The sequence below is a fragment of the Lepisma saccharinum genome, unplaced genomic scaffold, assembly GCF_977018435.1.
Source record: "Lepisma saccharinum unplaced genomic scaffold, izLepSacc3.1 HAP1_SCAFFOLD_427, whole genome shotgun sequence".
NCBI classification, from domain to species: domain Eukaryota; kingdom Metazoa; phylum Arthropoda; class Insecta; order Zygentoma; family Lepismatidae; genus Lepisma; species Lepisma saccharinum.
In genome coordinates this window covers 251133-268000 of record NW_028143126.1, presented here as the reverse complement: position 1 = coordinate 268000, position 16868 = coordinate 251133, and the positions used below count along the sequence as shown (strand labels likewise).

Genomic DNA, 16868 nt, shown 5'->3' with positions numbered 1-16868 from the left:
AATGTTAAGTTCGGTCGGTTTTTTGGGAGGATTGTTTCGTGATAAACTTTTTGAGAGCTGCGATCCCGTGAGGAGTTTCGTTCGCCAAGAAATTGGCTGACCCAGTCGGAAAGGACAGACCAGATGGACGATCTGTTTTCTTTCTGCCTGCCTACAAGACCCAATCAGATCAGAGAAGAAAGTTTCGGAATATTCAATAAATAATCTTTCAAGAGACTTGACGTTGCCAACCGTCCTGATTTGGAACCTAAGGAACGGCACCTCGCTCTCGGTTTCAAATATGGAAATCGGACTGACTCCCTTTGCTTCCAGAGCCTCGTTCCCTTTTCGCGTGCACTGCATTCGTTCTGGACATGGCGTAGAATGTTATAAGCGCCAACATAACGTCCAAACTTCATGATGTTGGTAGTCGTCCTACATATTAGCAGAGATCTCAAAGATGTTTTCGTTGCTTCGAAATTTCCATTCCAATCACGAATACCCCTGAATAAACAGTTGTCTGATTTTTAAGAATTTGTAAGATTACATATTAACGAGATACCATATTTATAATGAAAAGTATTCCGTCATGGAAATTGAACCACGTCGTTCCAGTACTGCCAGCCTCGGTGCTAGCAACAATACATCCTTTAGTAGAAAAATAAACCAATCAAATGAACTAGTTTTTCTTGCTTGTTGAATACATAATACTTAAGTAGTGTAATTGATGCTATAACCAGCACCACTTATAAGTGTAGAAAAGAAGAGCTCAAATGATTAAACAGCCCGATTTGCCCACACTTAAAATTATGCCAAGATCCTCTTATTCCCCATTTCTTCAAGTGTGATATGCTCTTAATCCCCAAGAATTTTGAATCCTAGTGTAGAAAGGAAGAGTTCATATGCCCCGATTTGCCCACACTTAAAATTATGTCAAGAGGGGGCATATAGCCCAATCGGCCATGTGTGTACATATTTAAATCTAAAGAATTTTGAATTCTAGTGTAGAAAAGAAGAACTCCCCTCAGACAGATTTGCCCATGTGTGTAAAAGCTACATCTCTCAGTTTGTTGTCCATAAACTTGTTAAAAATATGCCCTCCCTTGATATTGTTTTGGCTACACTTAAAACTAAGGCAAAAATGCTCATATTCTCATGCTCTTCAACTTACAGATCAATACAATAGGACAAGGTCAGGCTGCAAATTGTTTCATGTTTTTTCTAATCTTTGATCAGTTTCATGTCTCGGCCAGCAATAAATTATCCACGCCTGGGAGATTTAATATGCTTGCATGCATGAGTTAAAATCTACACTGTGCTCTTTCAGGGAAAATTCCCCATACATGTCATCATGTTATTGACTCCAAGGGAAATACTTAGTAAAAAGAACATTGGCCTCTTGCATGTATGCATGAATTGGATTCAGGTTTTGCCTTGTTCAGATAATATATACCCTAGTGAGACTTACAGATATTCATTGCATAGTTCAAAGTCCAACTTTGAATTGTATTTAGCTGATATAGAGCTCATAACTTCTGGGTTCTGATATTCAATGTGTATTGCATGTGGACATAGTCCCATGGCTTATATGCTTTGTAATCAAGAGGCTTCTGTGTTTGAGGCCTGATAAAATGTGAGGCCTCCCCTGATGGCAAAGTGTTAATATTGTTGTCTTGTAAACAAAAGCTCTGGGTTTGAGTCCTGGTAAAATGTGAGGTCTCCCCTGATGGCAAAGTGTTAATATTATTGCCTTGTAAACAAGAGCTCTGGATTTGAATCCTGGTAAAATGTGAGGTCTTCTCTGATGGCAAAGTATTAATATTGTTGCCTTGTAAACAAGAACTCTGGGTTTGAGTCCTGATAAAATGTGTAAGATTGAAATACATGTGGCAGAATAATATCCCCACACGTGAGATTTTGAGAATATTCACTGCTAGTTGATATACAGCTGAGGTTTGAAACCTGGTAAAGTGTGTTGTACAACAGCATAAAAGAGCAAAATTATTTTATATTGGGGATCACCAGAGCCTAGTTATTGCTGTTGTTTGGGTATAAAAGCACCAGCTCAGCCACTAGCTGCTGTTATAATTGTTTTGGCATATTGTCCATAGTTCTGTTTTTTTTGGACCAATAAATTTTATATAAACAAACAACAAAAATGCCAAATCAAAAATATTGCAATCAGTGTAATAAAAATATATCTAGTTCTAATGGGTCTAGGCACCGGTTTATTTGTGACCGTAAGAAATGCAGAAGGGCCACAAAAATGTGTCCAAGATGCCATAAAATATTAAGCAAGGCTTATTACAAATGGCATAAGTGTATTTGTTATGAACAGTCATCAACATTGCCCCCACAACCATCTACATCTGGTCTGAAAAGGAAGCATGAAACACCTGTTAATGCTGGACCGGCAAAGCAGCCACGCTATGAACCCATCCATAGCAGTTTTAACGGCCAATTAAGGGATCACCGTTTTGTATCAGAGCCAAGATGTGACATTAAGAATTTTTTGAACAGTATAAATCCAGATGTGCAGGCAATTCTAAATGCACAAAATGGCTCTTATAAGCTGTCCCTCAAATTGTTTACACAATATAAGAAGCCAAATGGCACAAAATTTACACAGCCCCACATAACAGAAACTGTACCGGTATATTCAAATGCAAATTCAGACAAAATAATAAGCAGTTTGATAGATCAATTGAATATTAAACACTCTGAATTTGCAGCAAAAGAGTCTGGATGGAGCCTATGCGGATCTCCACACAAGCTCTATGTTAATATTTCTGAATTCAGCCCATTACAAGGATCTACATATTTGCCATTACCTGCCAATATTAAAAACAAACAAGCCGTGGTTAATATAAAAAATAATGATGAGAAATGCTTTTTGTGGTGTATTTTAGCTGCTTTGTATCCAGTTTCAAGAAATCCTGATAGGATAACTTATTATAAACAACATGAAAATAATTTTGATGAAGCAATGGAGGGTTTAGAATATCCAATGTCTGTTCAGAATATTGATAAATTTGAAAAAAAAAGCCAGGGATATTAATGGTAAACAATTATCTATTAATGTATTTACTTGTTCTACTGGCCGTGGCAATTGCTTGATAGCACCTCTCAGAATCAGTACATTTGATGATGATTCTGCTGTTCCGATTGATCTGCTCTTAATTGAAGAGGATGATACACGCCATTATACTCTGATACATAATCTTGAAGCTTTAGTCAGAACACAACTAGACAAATTTGAAAGAACATTTAAGTTGTGCCGAAGATGTTTGACTGTATTTGATGGTCAAAAAATGGTGAATGGGGTTCGGGAAAAAATGCAGAAATTGCTAAAAACAATTAATTGAGCATCTGAAATACTGTGGCAACCATAAACCTGTTCATATGGTGATGCCTAACCCAAATGAAAATGCCAAATTCAAAAAATTTGAAGCCTTGTTGGAACACCCAGCATATATAGTTTGTGATTTTGAATCAAAAATCAAACCTCTTGCATTCTGTAGCCCAGATCCTGATGAACCTTCAATTACATCATACCAGTTACATGAACCTTCTAGTTTTTGTTATGTGATTGTACAGGATGGTGTTGTTAGTGAACCACACTTATACATGGGAGCAGATGCCATCAAAGAATTTGCACAAAGAATAGAAAATGAGTGCCATGACATAGCATCTAATGTCTTATTAAAATCAAAACCCATGTTGCCTTTAACAGAGGAACAGATTGAAGATTTCAACAATGCAGAAAAATGCCCGGTATGTGATTCTGAATTTTCAGATACAAATATCAAGGTTCATCACCATTCTCATACAGATGGTAAATTCTTAATGGCCCTGTGTAATAGCTGTAATATTAAGATCCAGAGACCAAAATTTATCCCTATATTTTGCCATGGTGCATCCAATTATGATTTTCATCATTTGATCAGGTACGAGGGGTTTGACAAGCAGAATTTAAATATTTTAGCTGAAAATAATGAGAAATATATTGCCATTAGCAAAATAATTAAAGTTAATGGTGTTCCTATTCACTTAAGATTTCTTGATTCATACAGAATTCTGTCTGCTAGCCTGGCTACACTGGCCACTCAATTATCTGATGATCAATTCAAAATCACATGTGCTTTGTTTCCAAATCAGGAGCTGAAATTAATTAGGCGGAAGGGTGTATATCCATATGATTATGTTACAGATTTTTCTAAATTTGATGAGTGTTCTCTGCCACCACAACAAGAGTTTTACAGCAAAATCAGAGGATCTGGAATCACTGATGAAGATTATCACCATGCCCAGTTGATGTGGAACAATTTAAAATGCCAGACATTTGGTGATTATCACAAGGCTTATTTAAAACTTGATGTGACCCTCTTAGCTGATATACTGCAGGCATTCAGAAAATCTTCCATGGAAAATTATAAGCTGGATCCAATGTATTTTTACAGTGCTCCGGGCCTAGCATGGTCTGCAATGTTTTTGAACACTAAAATGCAGTTGGATCTGATCCAGGATCAAGATATGTATCTGTTTATGGAACAATGTATAAGAGGAGGCATGGTGCAATGTTCTCAGAGATATGCCAGAGCAAATAACAAATATATTCCTGATTATGATCCAGTACTGCCATCAAATTATATACTTTATGTAGATGCCAACAGCCTCTATGGTTATGCCATGATGAAAAAACTGCCATATGCAGGGCTTGAGTGGGTTGAAGATTTCAACATTGAGGATCTTCAGGACTTTGATGACAGTCACTATGACTTGTTCTTAGAGGTTGATCTGACAATTCCTGATGATTTACACAACACATTTTCTGATCTGCCCCCAATTCCCGAGGTTAAGTGTTCACCTAGCTCTAAACAGAAGAAATTGATGATGACTCTAGAGCCGAAACAGAATTATGTTATATATTACAAAAACCTCCAGTTCCTAATAAATCATGGTGTCCAAGTGACCAAAGTTGGAAAAGTTTTGAGGTTCAGGCACTCAAGATGGTTGAAGCCATATATTGATACAAACACAGAGCTTCGAACATCTGCAATAAGCCAATTTGATAAGACCTTGTTTAAATTGATGGTCAATTCTGTGTATGGCAAAAAAATTGAAAATGTCAGAAAACATATTGATGTTATAATAATTACTGACCCCAGCCGGAGCAAAAAATTGATTGCAAAGCCCAACTTCAATTACAGAAGAATTTATGATGAGAATATGGCACTTTTCAACATGAAAAAAACAAAGATTAAGTTTGATAAGCCTATTTATGTAGGGGCTGTGATATTGGAATTGGCCAAATTACACATGTTAAAATTGTATTATGATGTGTTGAAGCCTTTTTATAAGGATCGTGTAAAACTGATGTACATGGACACAGATAGTTTTGTTCTTAATATTCAAACAGAAGATGTTTATCAAGATATAGCTCAGCCTGAATTGTTTAAATATTTTGATACCACTGAACATTCAAAAATTAAACACCACAACAAAAAGGTGCCTGGCAAGTTAAAAGATGAGACACTTGGTGATGTTATTGTGGCATTTGCTGGGTTAAGGGCCAAGATGTACAGTTTTGAAACATGTAGTGGCGCTGTTGCCAAAAAGGCCAAGGGCATTGGAAGAGTGACTGTAGACAAAGAGCTTGAATTTGAAGATTACAAAAATTGCCTCAAATCATGTAGCACAATCAGAACATCAGAATCCAGAATTCAGAGTGTGGATCACTTGTTGACTAGTAATATTGTAAGAAAAGTGGCTCTGGACCCACATGATGATAAGAGATTCATTTTATCATGTGGGTCCAGAGCCACTTTGTATCATATCGTATGAGATCCATTTTTATTATACATGTATGATAATATAAGAGAAGTAGAGGAAAGAGAAAACCAAGCTAAACACGGACGCCTTCTCCAGAATTTCAAATCTCATTACATAAGGTTCTGGGTTGGAGTCCCGAACAGGCATGACTTTCTTGTTCTGTTCTTGTTGTCTGGTAGGCTAATCGGGACTGGACATACAGTTTGGAGTGGAACCGAAAGACAGTCAAATGTGGCTCCACTTGGAGTGAGTGAATCCAATACAGCGGTAGAAGTAGGCCATCGGGAAGACTCGAGGACAAGCAACCCGAAAAGAGACCGACAAGTGCAAATTGAGATGTGATTGATAAGATGACAGGTAATTGCAACTGAAGACACATATAAGTCTATAGATATATATAGACGCGGCAGGTCTTCTCGGTACGGTACATCCCTCTCGCATTTCCTCCCTTAACGTTCCTGATAAACGACAAATTGCGTGAAGAAAACCCAAAGCATTTCTGTCGCCATCAGTCTACTTTCTTTCCTTTTTTGACGAAAAAATTTCCATTCTTTAAGACCAGACGAGTGGAACCCATCCTATTTTCGAGCGTGAATGGGAGAAGGTTGGTTTCGGACATGCAATAATCGAACTGTACGTGATCCCTGAACCAAAACGTATATCACGTGATTGACATGACGCTGAAGGGGACAGAAATCGAGAAAGCCAGCCAGCAACATTCGTATGTGAAAGTTGAACGTAGTGTGGAGAATGTTGGAGTAAGTAAACGTTTCTCAATAGATGGCAGCACAAGGAGTAGCTTGTTTTCCTCCCTTAAAAACGTCGTTCATATTTTTCTTGTGAAGATAAGTTAAACATATTTATTTGTAGATATATTGTCTGTGTAAAGTGTGCATAGCAATTATAAGTTATCACTGACAAGTTGCGAAAGACTTTGAGATACGTGGAAACACTCGATGGGAGTTTGTTGAGAAGATAGAGTAGGATGTGAGAGGTTTCTGGTCGAGGCATACTTACCTGTCGTAGGGGTGAGGCTAATATCAAATGGCATAGGCACTCAAAAACAAACTGGCATTATTGCAACATTCAAACCTAACTCTGAATTTATGGAACCGATCATCTATACTCCATCACCAACATTATATTTTTCTGTGTGCCATAATAGAATAGACTACATTTAGTTGATGGTCACTAATGAAAAAGAAGAATTAGTTGACTTTGCTGGAGCCACAACAACTGCTATCATAGAAATTAATATTTAAATAAAAATACATACAAAAAAAATGGAAAATATTGAGAGTTATGAGCTACAATCATTCCCCTCAAACCGGAGGACCTTTGCAAATTAAAATCAAGCCAACACAGAGATTGAGGTTGACCTTGATGTAGGAGATGACTTTATACACCCTCACAGAGCAGACCTATACATCAAATTTGATGTTGTAATGCTCGATGGTACAGATTATCCGGTTAACACAAATATAAGATTGGTAGATAATTTTGTGCCACATCTGTTCTCTGAAATTGAGATTAGAAAACATGGTGTTGTTATAAACAGAGTAGATTACCCTGGTATTACATCTACAGCTTTGGCCACACTAAAATTATCCAAGACCGAGGCATCATACTACAAAATAGGTGGATTTGAGGCTGGTGATAAAATAATATCTAAGAGTCACACAGTGCTGTTTCCTATGCGCCTGTTGCCAGGATTCTTCTCAGATTACAAAGACATTATGTGGAAGGGTGGTTTAAGAATTACATTTAGAAGAGCTGCCAATGATAATAATGCTTTGATGAGGTACAGTTCATTAAATTCTCCTGGGGCAGCTCTGCCTAATACCCTACCTGATGAAGGCAAATGCCTTATTCAGACTATGGAGCTAAGAATTCCAGTAGTTGAATATGAAGCTAGTTATGCTCTTAAATACAAAGCAGATATACTAAAAAATCCACAGGTGCCTTTACAATTTTATACATATCAATGTGTGCAGAAGCCTGCCACTGGTAGCTATTATGTATTTGATGCTACAAACTTATTCTCCAGTATACAATATGACATGCCAGATTTTGTGGTGGTACTGTTTCAGACTGGAAGAAACAATAACCAAGAAAAAAATTCAAGTAAGTTTGATAACTGCAACATCAAGAACATATATCTTAAAAATGGCAGAAATGAGGTGTTCCCCAGAGAAAATTATAATTTAAACATGTCCAAGGATGATTTCCTCAAATTATATGAACCATTTATAGCATACAAAAGAGTCACAATTGGGAATACTGACATGTATTACTCACCAGATGAATTCAAAGCACAGAGACCCATGTTTGTCATCAACACTTCAAAAAGGAAACAAGTTGTGGTTAATGACAGGACAAACATTAAAATTATCTGTGAATTCCATGATACACTCCCTGATGACACCATATGTAGTGTTATTCTTATAGGTGAAAAATCATATGTTTATGATGTAAGAAATGAGAGAGTCACTGAGCAATTCTAGAAAACCTCTGCATATTACATTGTCTTAGTATTAGATATATCAGTTGAGCTTGGTCCTAAATTAAAATATTTAGAATATTACAGGTCAACAAATTAACATAATAATATAAAAATATTTTGAATAAGTATTTAAAATTATATTACAGTGTACTACTGTATAATAAAAAAAAACTCTTATGAGCTTATTGGATTAGTTTTAAGTGAAGCCAAAATAGTGTCGAAAGAGATATATTTTTAACAAGCTTATGAATAACAATCTGACAGATACAGCTGCAGCCAAATTAATCTAAAAAAGAGTCATCCTTTCTCAGAAGCTGTTTTACAAAAATCGTAGGTTATATATACACAGTAGCAATAAGATTTTTATAGACATTTTTTGCCTTAGTTTTTAAGTATTTATATTCAGTCAAAAATACCTCATCCTTTCTGAAAAACTTTTCTTGTACAAAAATCTTAAATTTGATAGAGGAAGACACTTGAGCAATAAACTTTTATAGGCATTTTGACCTAATTTTAGTACAGGCAAGACCTCATCATTTCTTGTCCCAGTATTATATACTTTTACACTACTCGCCTCTCGGCCTTCCAATTCTATCCAGTCGGTATATGAGATAGTTGGGCAATTTCCAGCCTTTGACTGTGTGGGAGAAGTGTGTTTCACTGATCAGTGCTACGTCTACTTTGTTATGTTGAAGAAAGTGGATGAGGGTATGCCTCTGCCCTCTTAACCCATCGGCGTTCCAAGCCATGATGGTAAGTGAGTGGTGAATTTTCGACTGACTAGAAACAGCCATCGTCAATCATTTCGGCAATGGTATCGATATATGCGGCTGCTTTTGTGGTTGTGTCCGTAGCAGAGGTAAGACGAGCAATACCTTTTTTAACATGTGGTATTACTTTGCTTAGATTCATTCCTTTGAGGAACTCAAAAATGAGTTTAATGTCTGAGGCTGATGTGTCATCCCGAGTCGATTCTGATATATTTGTTGTGGAGGGGGCCTCTTTGGTGATGGTTTTGGTTAGGGTGTGTCTGGACGGAGAGGCTGCGCCTGCGTATGTTGTCGAGGTTTGTTGTGAAGAAGGGGTTTCTGCAGAAGTTGCAGGTGTTTGTTGAGAAGTGATGATTGGGGGAGATTTTTGGGTCTTCTTGTTGGTGGAAGTTTGAGCGTCCGTGTAGGCTTTGAACACTGGACATCCTCTGAAGTTTGCGGGGTGATCACCCTGGCAGTTGGCACATTTGGCTGGGGTAGTGGTGTCTGTTTTGAGACAAGCCCTTGTCAAGTGTCCCTGCCCGCATTTGAGGCAACGGGGCAGTGCTTTACATTGGATTTGACCATGTCCCATTCGCTGACAACGATAACACTGTAGCGTGGTGGGTGGTTTGTATACCTGTACTTTAATTCTATAGTCAAGAAGATATTCTTCTTTGTATATTTCGTGAGTGGTGGAGTTTCTTGAAAGCGACACCAGAAAGAGTGGCATCAACACTCGTTCATTTGAGTCCTTCTTTCTGCGAGACATTTGGTGAACTGATATAGGTGTATAGTTCTTGTCTTTCAGGTCCTGCTCCAGGTCGCCCAGACAGGTATCGATGGGTAATTTTCGTATTACCACCTTCACAGGCCGTTCACTGCGAACGATGCCGGTGGCATATTCTCGTTTGGTCTGGTCGCAAAATGCAATTATTTTATCATAATCTGCCCTGGTTGATACTTGGAAGGTGACCTTCTCTCTGTTGTGCTGTATGTGAGGAGGTTGACTAAGCGTCTTGCTTATTGATTGATTTAGTTTATTTTACTTCGCGTTTTGTGCCTCTTGACTAATTTGCGAAGATGGGGATGAGTGATGAAATGATGAAATTGATGAATGGACATTCACAAACAACCAAGCCCGACCGGGATTCGAACCCGGGACGCGTCTTGCTTATAGTAGAGGTGAAGGCGTAAGTTTCCTTAATTCCGTAACACGGAAATAGGTGGAGGCCTTGGGACTTTCTTAGGTTGAGTTGTTGGAGGTGGTTGCGTTTCCTCTTCTTGGGGGATCTCCATGTCACCTGAGGAATCTTGTGCCAGGGGCGCAAATGTATTTGAAGTTGGGACGTCAGTTGATAACGGCATGGTTTTTGTAGTTTTGTTGGATGTCTCCCTTCATATAGTTGGGCGAGACTGTCCAAGTCCGTAAGTGACCTTTGGCAGCGATGCCGGCCAACAAGTGTAAATTCTGCTGAAGGTTGGTTGGAAGATTCCCCGAATGTGAGGGCTGCCTTATTTGTGTGGGTGTAGGTTGCGATAATGCAACAACTTGTTTTCCCAAGGGAACTAGAAAATTCTCTGGTCGGTAATTGATACGCGTAGACTGTGTCATTTTGCTTGCTGAACTGGCTTTGAGGTGCTCCATCCCTCTAAAGGGAAGGTTCTTGTGTCTGGCTGATATTGCAGTAGTTCGTAGACGTTATAAAAGAGGTCTAGGAACTTGCGTTTCTATGTCACCACTCCGAGGGGTGGGACAAGAAAGAACATTCAATGCCCTCCTATCTCTTATAGAGACCAGTTCGTATGAATACCACTGCAGAGCAAAAGTGTTACCTTGAAAGATTATTTTAGGCGGTGATCAAGACTTCACCGCACTCGTAGAAAGGGTCGATTTGAACTATCAACCCAAAGAAATGGAAATGGTAGTCAGATATTCCTACAGCGCCGCTACGTGCCTCTGATTGACCCTGAATGCCCTGAGCGTGCAACGCGTCCCGATGCGTGTGCTACACCGTTCACAGTAATGCACGCCTATAAAGCATAGCAGACTTAGAATAATCTGTATCTCAAAAGTGTCCTCCACCAGAAACCTCTCACATCCTACTCTATCTTCTCAACAAACTCCCATCGAGTGTTTCCACATATCTCAAAGTCTTTCGCAACTTGTCAGTGATAACTTATAATTGCTATGCACACTTTACACAGACAATATATCTACAAATAAATATGTTTAACTTATCTTCACAAGTAAAATTTGAACGACCTTTTTAAGGGAGGAAAACAAGCTACTCCTTGTGCTGCCATCTATTGCGAAACGTTTACTTACTCCAACATTCTCCACACTACGTTCAACTTTCACATACGAATGTTGCTGGCTGGCTTTCTCGATTTCTGTCTCCTTCAGCGTCATGTCAATCACGTGACATACGTTTTGTTTCGGGGATCACGTACACTTCAATCACTGCATATCCGAAACCAACCTTCTCCCATTCACGCTCGAAAGTAGGATGGGTTCCACTCGTCTGGTCTTAAAGAATGGAAATTTCCTCGTCAAAAAAGGTAAGAAAGTAGACTGATGGCGACAGAAACGCAATTTGTCGTTTATCAGGAACGTTAAGGGAGGAAATGCGAGAGGGATGTACCGTACCGAGAAGACCTGCCGCGTCTATATATATCTATAGACTTATATGTGTCTTCAGTTGCAATTACCTGTCATCTTATCAATCACATCTCAATTTGCACTTGTCGATCTCTTTTCGGGTTGCTTGTCCTCCAAGACAAATCTCGGGTCTTCCCGATGGCCTACTGCTACCGCTGTACTGGATTCACTCACTCCAAGTGGAGCCACATTTGACTGTTTCGGTTCTACTCTAAACTGTACGTCCAGTCCCGATTAGCCTACGAGATAACAAATTCGACTTCAACTTTGAAAAACTTATGGACAACGAAAAAATCTCTCTTCTTGTGCCTATTACATGCAAAAATGTCAAATCAAGAACCTTCGCTACAAATAGTGGTCGGTGGGAGGGGGGCCGCGAGGATGACAAAATTCTCCTATGCAATGTCTCATTTTCACCACGTCACATCTAAAAACGACACCTCCTCCACGGTTTCTTTAAACATTCTCCCAGACACAATTTTCACTTCAAGCGCAGGTTAAAATAAAACAAAAACATAAGTTTCTATCTAAACAGCATATGTAACTCATGTATAAAGGTGCCGGAACACTGCCTGCTTGCTATGCTTCAAACAAGTCGCACTCTAAAGCTGTTATCGTCTATTAATCGAGGGGTCAGGGGAACGATACTCGGTCGAGACACATAATGGCTCGGATCCCACTCTAAACTGTAGGTCCGGTCCAAGTTAACCTATCTGTGCATAAAACTGGAATATTTACATCACAAACTCAAAAACACGGTTTAGCAGAAATTTTCACATAAATGTGCATCCGAATTTACTAAAAATGTTACCCATCATTTGAAGCTCCCTGTGTTCGAGTCTTGACCTAGGCATGTTTGTTGTGAACCGTACGAGTGTCCTTTCATCACGTACTTATAATTCATTCATCCTTGTCGTCGCAATTAGTAAATATGAAAGGAGAGCGACGTAAATGCAAAATACAATATTTACGTAGCATTTAGAGGAATTGTCGTTAACCACTCATTCTTATCCTGTCACTTGCGATCATTTTTAGCATAAATAAGCTAGCGTATTTGTCAAATCTCTTCGAATGTAAGGTATACATTCCTAAGTATTGCAGCACAACTTTTTAAAATGTTCACGCCTTCAACGGGCGGTGAAGGTGAAGCCAATATTAATACATAAAATGTCCAATTTGAATTTGGAAACATAAGTATTATGTATTCAACAAGCAAGAAAAACTAGTTCATTTGATTGGTTTATTTTTCTACTAAAGTATGTATTGTTGCTAGCACCGAGGCTGGCAGTACTGGAACGACGTGGTTCAGTTTCCATGACGGAATACTTTTCATTATAAATATGGTATCTCGTTAATATGCAATCTTACAAATTCTTAAAAATCAGACAACTGTTTATTCAGAGGAATTCGTGATTGGAATGGTAATTTCGAAGCAACGAAAACATTTTTGAGATCTCTGCTAATATGTAGGACGACTCCCAACATCATGAAGTTTGGACGTTATGTTGGCGCTTATAACATTCTACGCCATGTCCAGAACGAATGCAGTGCACGCGAAAAGGGAACGAGGCTCTGGAAGCAAAGGGAGTCAGTCCGATTTCCATATTTGAAACCGAGAGCGAGGTGCCGTTCCTTAGGTTCCAAATCAGGACGGTTGGCAACGTCAACTCTCTTGAAAGATTATTTATTGAATATTCCGAAACTTTCTTCTCTGATCTGATTGGGTCTTGTAGGCAGGCAGAAAGAAAACATATCGTCCATCTGGTCTGTCCTTTCCGACTGGGTCAGCCAATTTCTTGGCGAACGAAACTCCTCACGGGATCGCAGCTCTCAACAAGTTTATCACGAAACAATCCTCCCAAAAAACCGACCGAACTTAACATTACGAAAAGGTACATTTATTGTTATCCATTTATTTTTCAGGGACGGCGCGAACGCAGTCCCTACTAACAAAAATTACGCGCCCGAGATATCCACGTTTGGGATATTCGCGGGGGTCAGCCCAACCGAAGTGCAATGGAAGAGCCTCACCCCGGGGGAACCGCCTTGCTGATCACGGTAGCCCCTACGCCAGGTAAGTATGCCTCGACCAGAAACCTCTCACATCCTACTCTATCTTCTCAACAAACTCCCATCGAGTGTTTCCACATATCTCAAAGTCTTTCCCAACTTGTCAGTGATAACTTATAATTGCTATGCACACTTTACACAGACAATATATCTACAAATAAATATGTTTAACTTATCTTCACAAGTAAAATATGAACGACGTTTTTAAGGGGGAAAACAAGCTACTCCTTGTGCTGCCATCTATTGAGAAACGTTTACTTACTCCAACATTCTCCACACTACGTTCAACTTTCACATACGAATGTTGCTGGCTGGCTTTCTCGATTTCTGTCCCCTTCAGCGTCATGTCAATCACGTGATATACGTTTTGGTTCAGGGATCACGTACAGTTCGATCATTGCATGTCCGAAACCAACCTTCTCCCATTCACGCTCGAAAATAGGATGGGTTCCACTCGTCTGGTCTTAAAGAATGGAAATTTTTTCGTCAAAAAAGGAAAGAAAGTAGACTGATGGCGACAGAAATGCTTTGGGTTTTCTTCACGCAATTTGTCGTTTATCAGGAACGTTAAGGGAGGAAATGCGAGAGGGATGTACCGTACCGAGAAGACCTGCCGCGTCTATATATATCTATAGACTTATATGTGTCTTCAGTTGCAATTACCTGTCATCTTATCAATCACATCTCAATTTGCACTTGTCGGTCTCTTTTCGGGTTGCTTGTCCTCCAAGACAAATCTCGGGTCTTCCCGATGGCCTACTTCTACCGCTGTATTGGATTCACTCACTCCAAGTGGAGCCACATTTGACTGTCTTTCGGTTCCACTCCAAACTGTACGTCCAGTCCCGATTAGCCTACCAGACAACAAGAACAGAACAAGAAAGTCATGCCTGTTCGGGACTCCAACCCAGAACCTTATGTAATGAGATTTGAAATTCTGGAGAAGGCGTCCGTGTTTAGCTTGGTTTTCTCTTTCCTCTACTTCTCTTATATTATCATACATGTATAATAAAAATGGATCTCATACGATATGATACAAAGTGGCTCTGGACCCACATGATAAAATGAATCTCTTATCATCATGTGGGTCCAGAGCCACTTTTCTTACAATATTACTAGTCAACAAGTGATCCACACTCTGAATTCTGGATTCTGATGTTCTGATTGTGCTACATGATTTGAGGCAATTTTTGTAATCTTCAAATTCAAGCTCTTTGTCTACAGTCACTCTTCCAATGCCCTTGGCCTTTTTGGCAACAGCGCCACTACATGTTTCAAAACTGTACATCTTGGCCCTTAACCCAGCAAATGCCACAATAACATCACCAAGTGTCTCATCTTTTAACTTGCCAGGCACCTTTTTGTTGTGGTGTTTAATTTTTGAATGTTCAGTGGTATCAAAATATTTAAACAATTCAGGCTGAGCTATATCTTGATAAACATCTTCTGTTTGAATATTAAGAACAAAACTATCTGTGTCCATGTACATCAGTTTTACACGATCCTTATAAAAAGGCTTCAACACATCATAATACAATTTTAACATGTGTAATTTGGCCAATTCCAATATCACAGCCCCTACATAAATAGGCTTATCAAACTTAATCTTTGTTTTTTTCATGTTGAAAAGTGCCATATTCTCATCATAAATTCTTCTGTAATTGAAGTTGGGCTTTGCAATCAATTTTTTGCTCCGGCTGGGGTCAGTAATTATTATAACATCAATATGTTTTCTGACATTTTCAATTTTTTTGCCATACACAGAATTGACCATCAATTTAAACAAGGTCTTATCAAATTGGCTTATTGCAGATGTTCGAAGCTCTGTGTTTGTATCAATATATGGCTTCAACCATCTTGAGTGCCTGAACCTCAAAACTTTTCCAACTTTGGTCACTTGGACACCATGATTTATTAGGAACTGGAGGTTTTTGTAATATATAACATAATTCTGTTTCGGCTCTAGAGTCATCATCAATTTCTTCTGTTTAGAGCTAGGTGAACACTTAACCTCGGGAATTGGGGGCAGATCAGAAAATGTGTTGTGTAAATCATCAGGAATTGTCAGATCAACCTCTAAGAACAAGTCATAGTGACTGTCATCAAAGTCCTGAAGATCCTCAATGTTGAAATCTTCAACCCACTCAAGCCCTGCATATGGCAGTTTTTTCATCATGGCATAACCATAGAGGCTGTTGGCATCTACATAAAGTATATAATTTGATGGCAGTACTGGATCATAATCAGGAATATATTTGTTATTTGCTCTGGCATATCTCTGAGAACATTGCACCATGCCTCCTCTTATACATTGTTCCATAAACAGATACATATCTTGATCCTGGATCAGATCCAACTGCATTTTAGTGTTCAAAAACATTGCAGACCATGCTAGGCCCGGAGCACTGTAAAAATACATTGGATCCAGCTTATAATTTTCCATGGAAGATTTTCTGAATGCCTGCAGTATATCAGCTAAGAGGGTCACATCAAGTTTTAAATAAGCCTTGTGATAATCACCAAATGTCTGGCATTTTAAATTGTTCCACATCAACTGGGCATGGTGATAATCTTCATCAGTGATTCCAGATCCTCTGATTTTGCTGTAAAACTCTTGTTGTGGTGGCAGAGAACACTCATCAAATTTAGAAAAATCTGTAACATAATCATATGGATATACACCCTTCCGCCTAATTAATTTCAGCTCCTGATTTGGAAACAAAGCACATGTGATTTTGAATTGATCATCAGATAATTGAGTGGCCAGTGTAGCCAGGCTAGCAGACAGAATTCTGTATGAATCAAGAAATCTTAAGTGAATAGGAACACCATTAACTTTAATTATTTTGCTAATGGCAATATATTTCTCATTATTTTCAGCTAAAATATTTAAATTCTGCTTGTCAAACCCCTCGTACCTGATCAAATGATGAAAATCATAATTGGATGCACCATGGCAAAATATAGGGATAAATTTTGGTCTCTGGATCTTAATATTACAGCTATTACACAGGGCCATTAAGAATTTACCATCTGTATGAGAATGGTGATGAACCTTGATATTTGTATCTGA

At 38.7% G+C, this 16868-nt stretch overlaps 1 protein-coding gene and 1 non-coding gene across 2 annotated transcripts in view; one reads left to right on the top strand and one right to left on the bottom strand.

Moving 5' to 3' along the window:
• The first annotated feature begins 6485 nt into the window (after positions 1-6485).
• The window catches only part of LOC145982803 (von Willebrand factor A domain-containing protein 8-like), a 172799-nt gene continuing 162416 nt past the window's right edge, over positions 6486-16868 (top strand). Inside the window, exon 1 of the mRNA XM_083116170.1 lies at positions 6486-6569. Coding sequence (XP_082972296.1) covers positions 6486-6569 — 84 coding nt within the window. The remainder of the gene's footprint in view (positions 6570-16868) is intronic.
• Positions 13645-13807, bottom strand: LOC145982804 (U1 spliceosomal RNA). Its single transcript, XR_014441148.1, has one exon. It is a non-coding gene; the product is annotated as a U1 spliceosomal RNA (small nuclear RNA).